The sequence below is a fragment of the Capsicum annuum genome, chromosome 2 (assembly GCF_002878395.1).
Source record: "Capsicum annuum cultivar UCD-10X-F1 chromosome 2, UCD10Xv1.1, whole genome shotgun sequence".
Taxonomy (NCBI): Eukaryota; Viridiplantae; Streptophyta; class Magnoliopsida; order Solanales; family Solanaceae; genus Capsicum; species Capsicum annuum.
Window position 1 is genome coordinate 143,919,993 of NC_061112.1, and position 5,776 is coordinate 143,925,768.

At 35.8% G+C, this 5,776-nt stretch overlaps 1 protein-coding gene across 2 annotated transcripts; it reads right to left on the reverse strand.

Annotated features, from left to right (window-relative positions):
* Positions 1 to 558: 558 nt before the first annotated feature.
* Positions 559 to 4,123, reverse strand: LOC107860170 (cation/H(+) antiporter 15). 2 transcript variants are annotated; one of them, XM_016705440.2, is made up of 4 exons: positions 3,665 to 4,122; positions 2,729 to 3,444; positions 2,452 to 2,545; positions 559 to 2,068 (listed from the first exon to the last, which is right to left on the reverse strand). In XM_016705440.2, the coding sequence occupies exons 1-4, from the start codon at positions 3,920 to 3,922 to the stop codon at positions 875 to 877; spliced, it is 2,262 nt and encodes a 753-aa protein (XP_016560926.1). In that variant the 5' UTR covers positions 3,923 to 4,122; the 3' UTR covers positions 559 to 874. The 2 variants fall into 2 exon arrangements, with proteins under 2 accessions (XP_016560926.1, XP_016560925.1); XM_016705439.2 differs by having other exon boundaries at positions 2,452 to 3,444; positions 3,665 to 4,123.
* Positions 4,124 to 5,776: the final 1,653 nt, after the last annotated feature.

Sequence of the window (5,776 nt, forward strand, 5' to 3'; positions counted from 1 at the left end):
AAACAAGTATGGATGTCATACGAATTAGAGATCAAAATGGACTTATGAGCATGTGAATAATAGATATACGATATGAAACTGTGACCAATACACTAGTCTAATTGGCATGACATAATTCAAGTATTAAGGATGAGCAAATATGGATTAAGATTTCCAGAAGTTATAGTATGACTTATATAAATAACCTTATCAGCTTATATATGTGGCCTAAAAGTTATCCTTCATTATTATAAGACACCTAGAAATTTGCCTAGGTGATGTCTTATGCCTATATCAAATACTAATGATCAAGATGGCCTATCGAAGCCGGTCTGTGTCGAATTTATGACAATATGTTGCCTCAAATCTATGTAAGTTTTTGTTACTGAATCGTAGTTTGCTATAAGGTATGCCCCTCCTTAAGGGCTCACTATGAGGGTCTGTCCGCAGGCCACATGTTTCATATATTAGCTCGAGTCATCTCATTAAAGATTAAATGAAGAATTTAAAGTTAATTTACTGCCAAACACAGTAGGGCGTCTTTCTTTTGAGGATCGACTAAAAAGAAGAAAAAAAATGTCATATAAATTGGGACGATGGGTGTGTATATTATATGTTGACATGAGAAGATTCTAAGTACAGAAGAAAACTTATGTAACCGATCACAACTTTTTGTTTGGGGGTGAGGCACAACTATTTTCATTGGATCACCCTCAATTATAAGTGGATCTATCAAAGAATACATAAATAAGAAATTTAAATTCAAGGTAGATAGCTATTTAGAGGGGAAAAAAATCCCTCTAAAAATGAAAAATAGAAAATTTCATGTACAAGCTAGCTAAATGCTAAATCATTTCTCAACCCTCACAAGAATAATAGCATGGTATTTAATGTATCATAGAATTGAATTTCCTTGAGTTGATGATCCAGGATTAAACTGTGCATGCTGTTGCACCACTAAAATTGAAGCTGTGGAGGAAAAGTCTGATGTCAACAACAGATCCCCAATGGACCCTAGCTCTGGGCAGTCACTCCACTCATCTAAACCACCTTTGAGCGGCGAAAAGAAGCTCAATCCTCTTCCTACTACATAGAGATCAAAATCCTGACCAAGTGATCTTATTATTTTCACAGTTTCTGCCCCATTACTAGACATCTCTTCTATATAATCAACTGACACATCATTCTGTACCTTGTGCCTAAACTCGTTTATCAAAATGTCATCGGCTCGTTTTTCAGCTTCAATGTCCATTGAGAGAGATAGATCTGCATCACCATTTTGTGCTGAACTTTCATCAGCAATAAACCTCAAGATTGTTAGAGCTACCATCGGATGTCTCGCCATGCGCGAAGCATAGGCTAACGCCTCTCTGTCATCAGGCCCCCCTATAAAGATCATGGCAATTCTGCAACTCCGGGCTTTACCATCATCTACTTTAGTAGGTAACAATGTGCCAAAACCACGATCAACAAGAATACCAACAGTACAAGGTGCAGTTGCTAAAGTACTATTATTTACATCTTTGTAAGCAAGATTCGTTTCTTCCATGTTATTGTGGATAGTCTGTCTCTTGTGGAATGGGAGAATGATTAGTGTCACCTGTTTTTCCTCAGCAAGACTGCATATATCTTCATGCATTGTGTTGTACGGAGATATAGCAGTCAATAGCTGAACAGATAGCATTGGACATTGATGCTCTAAGTTGTTGAATGCCGCAATTAATTGGTCTATTTGTCCGTCTACTCTACTTATGCTTTCTGAGCTAGTCCCACCAGCGCCATGAACAATGAGCAGAGCAGTAGTATGTTTTTTAAGCTGCATGAGCTGAAGAGCAAAGATACAAATCGGGGACTTTTTGGAGGAATGAGAGAATTTTAGAAGTGCAGCAATTCCAGTCACAGTTTGTACTTCCTGAATACAGGTAAGCATTCGGAGCTCAGCGTCTGGTTTTAGGTTCTGTAACACCCTGTGTTGGCTTGGTAAGAACTTTTTAGTACGTCTATAGAGGAAGTTCACAACTGGCGATGTTGCTATGGTCATAAAAAAAATAGTAAACAACATGATGGCAAATCCATCTTCATTCATGACCTGAACATGCAATGAGATCGACGGGGTCAGGTTAAGATTACAATAAATATATGACTTAGAAGTTTTCTAAATAAGACACAATAATGAAACATCAACTACCATACTATCACACTTCAGTTTCAATACCTTATCTAATGCACTATCAAACTTTATGATTTTTATAGGACATCTGAGTGGGTTTTCATTTCTCTTTTCAAATTTTGCTGAATAAAATAAAGGGAGAGACAATAAATAAATCTGTACAGCTAAAGTAACTTGAAAATTTACTTTAGAATTACCTGTATGACCTAATATCAATTATAAGGGTAATGTGCACAATGAATTTTTATTTTCTACAATAACAATAATTTTAAGCATGTGAAGATGAGAGGGAGAGGAATTACAGTATGGTCACGTCCCAAGCTCATTGACAGGACAGCTATCAGGCCTTTGGTGTTCATCAGAACTCCAAGAGTAAATCCTTCGTGCAACGACATCCTATAGAAGTAACAAATAGCCATAGTGCAAACAATCTTGGGTATGAAAGACAAGAAACAAACTAGAACCATCATAAGCATGTCCTCCCAGTTAAATCCCCCAAGATGAGTCCTCATTCCTAAACTAGAATAATAAAGAGGCAGCAGTAAGTCAGATGCAAAACCTTGTAGCATCAACACAAACCTATGCCCCAACAAATCTGGTGGTATGATAAGACCAAACACAAATGCACCAAGCAATGAGCTCAATCCACATATATCAGTGATCAACCCACAAGCCAAGACCGTTGTGAGTAAAGTACAAACTGTCGCTTCACTATAGTCTTCTCCTTCTCGGGTCTTCCCAATCGCCCATAAAAGTGCTGGATGAATTACAAAAATACTGAAAATAATGAAGACTACAGCACTAAGCAATGACAAGTACGTACTTGAGTTGCTACTTGTTATTGCTAATGAGAGTACAAGGAGAGCCCAAGAGGAAAATTCATTAACAAGAGCTGAAGACATGGCTATTCTTCCAATTTCTGAATGGAGGAGCTTTAATTTTGCAAAGATTTCAGCTATAACAGGAAGGCCTGTGACTGAGAGTGCTACACCCCAATAAAGGCAACCCCACCTAAAAGTCTTTGGATACTCTGGGACAAAAGTGTACACGGAAGCTCCAAAAAGAAAGGGGAAAAGAGCTCCAGAGATACCAATGCAAAGGGCTTTGGGGCCAACAGTTGTTAATGCTCTCAAGTCCATTTCTAATCCAAGAAGAAATACATGATAAATGAGTCCAAGGTTTCCTACGGTTTCCATCATCATAATTCGAGAGGCTGCAAACACAGAACCCAGTACTGTAACATGTTTTCGTACAAAATCACTTGCAATTGCTGTTGATCCCACCAGTATACCAGCCTGCAAAAAGCATTTTTCTCATGACCTCCAAGAGTCGAAATGAAATTGAAATAAAATGCATATCATATTCTTAATCAAAATTGGCATTATGATTCAAATTTAAAGAATTTTCTTCTCAAAATATATCATCAATCCTCAACGGATTATCCTATGTCTAACAAGTCACATAAAAATAATGCAAAAATGTTGAGTAATTTAATCAAATTTAAAAGTGGGATACCAGCAACTCAGCAGCAAAATGCGGTTGACGGAGAGGTTTGAGCAAGAGCAAACAAAGGCGGGTAACAGAAAGAACAATAGCAAGTTGAAAAATGAAGATTGGGAGTTTGGATTGCAAAGGATTTATTTCTTCCCAGATGCCATTGTCTGTAACGGTATCAGTGAGATAACATAATTTCTCAACACCTGCAGCTGGTCGACTCCCTCGAACATTATACGTTGCAATTTCAGGGGGTTTCAAGAAATCTGGATTAACCATGTTTTATTTCTTCCACCACCTTCCTGTGGCCACTACGGCGACAGTTGAAGCTGCCACCTTTGGCCCTTCTTGCGTTTTCCGTGCATATAATGGAAAGCTAAATTCTATAATAGCTGAATGAGAATTGGTTGAGAAATGACAAAAACTTCTCTGGCCATGGTGTTTGTTGTATTCAGAAATTACAACGTACAAATGGATGGTTTGCCCTTCTGCTTGGGCTTTACTATATGATCCTCAAATGCATGTTAACAGAAGATAGGAAGCTTCAATATCCTATTTAATTGCATTGACATGTAAATCCAAGCATTAACACCACACCCTTTGTTTTTAAATATTTAAATATAAATAATTTATTATTTTCAAACATTTAAGAGGGTCTCAATCTAATAAAATTTCTTTTTCCTTCTCTATCCAAGTCATAACATCTTTAACTACACTCTATTCGATGAAGCTAAGTTATTTTGGCCATCTAGCTCCTTAATAATAAAATGCAGATTCCAAGTCGAATTTCGATGTTCAAATATAAGACAATTGATTCTTTTTTTTTTTGAACTAACATAGATAATAATTACGATGTAAGGCTTGACGTTACTTCCGTACTAAGTTGTTCTTAAAATTCGCCTAGTCGGCTTTTCTTGGTATCTTGTGCAACGCCTCCAAGTTCCTCTAGTTCTAAATTAGACTTTCCTTTTTTCATTGACAAGATAAGATATTATAACGAACGAACATAAACTTTTCGCAGATAAAAAAAACACAAAAGCAGACACAAAGGCTGCGCAGCAAACAATACAACTTATCCAAACAAAACATAAAATCCAGAAAGTAAGAACAATATATAATATATCTTCCTCGTAAAAAATTAAGTTTTGTGCATCGTCAGCTTACAAAACTTAAAACTCTCTCCGCAACTAATTTTCATTTAATTAACTTGCTGTCAGACACCTAAACAGCCCTTAACACGAGTACAAGTAGCAACATTTGTGTTGCAGTTTCCAAAAGGAGGAGGACAGACCCAATATCTACACTATCATCCTTAGCAACAACAACAATGATTTTGTTGACCAACTGATCATACATCTAACTCATAGGTGGTAGCAGTTGCAGCAATTTCAGCATCATTCATATCTAACTTTGTTTTGGAATACACCTGGGGCAAAACATATGTTTCTTAATTCTAAACATGATTTTTATGCCACTTTCATCCATTGTCGTCTCTTCAACATCAACAACCTTGCCTCTCTTTAAAATCCACTAAAAGGGAATTATTTATATTGATAAGAGTTAATTCAATAATATTATCCAGTGAAACAAAATTACAAATTAAAATTCATTACTAAAAATTTTAAGGCAAAGACTTCACTGTCCTTTTCCTTAAGCTACCCCTATCTATTTCGAGCCAATATACACGGATGATGTACTCTATCAAGCAAGTTAAGGTTGTCTTCTTTCTGTAATTTTAAGTACAAACAAAGGTTATGTTTTTGAAAAAAATTATTTCTTTCCTAAATAAACTAGTGAGTTTCCTATTATTTGATAAAAAAGTACGTAAAATATTTTGTCTCACAAATATATTTTATATATAATTTAGTAAAAACTATGGAGTGAGATGAGCTAAGGAGTTGAGGTTCTGATGTGGCAGAGGATGGGATAGCGAAGGGGTGGATAGGTTGGGAGCACGAAAGAAGGGAGACAATAAACTTAAAATATCACTTATAAAATTTAATTTTTTCTTTCTTTCATTAGAGAAGTCCTTTTATTTTCTTATAATATTTTAAATATATATTTTTTAAAATATTTTGACAGACTGAACCGCACAATACTACCTAAGAAAGTACTTGAAGTATTCAAATATTT

Coding starts and splice junctions, on each gene's coding strand:
- LOC107860170 (XM_016705439.2), bottom strand. CDS start 3,922: ATGGTTAATCCAGATTTCTTGAAACCCCCTGAAATTGCAACGTATAAT. Junction 3,445..3,664: donor ATTTTGCTGCTGAGTTGCTG/GTATCCCACTTT, acceptor TGCTTTTTGCAG/GCTGGTATACTGGTGGGATC. Junction 2,069..2,451: donor GCTTGGGACGTGACCATACT/GTAATTCCTCTC, acceptor TTGCATGTTCAG/GTCATGAATGAAGATGGATT.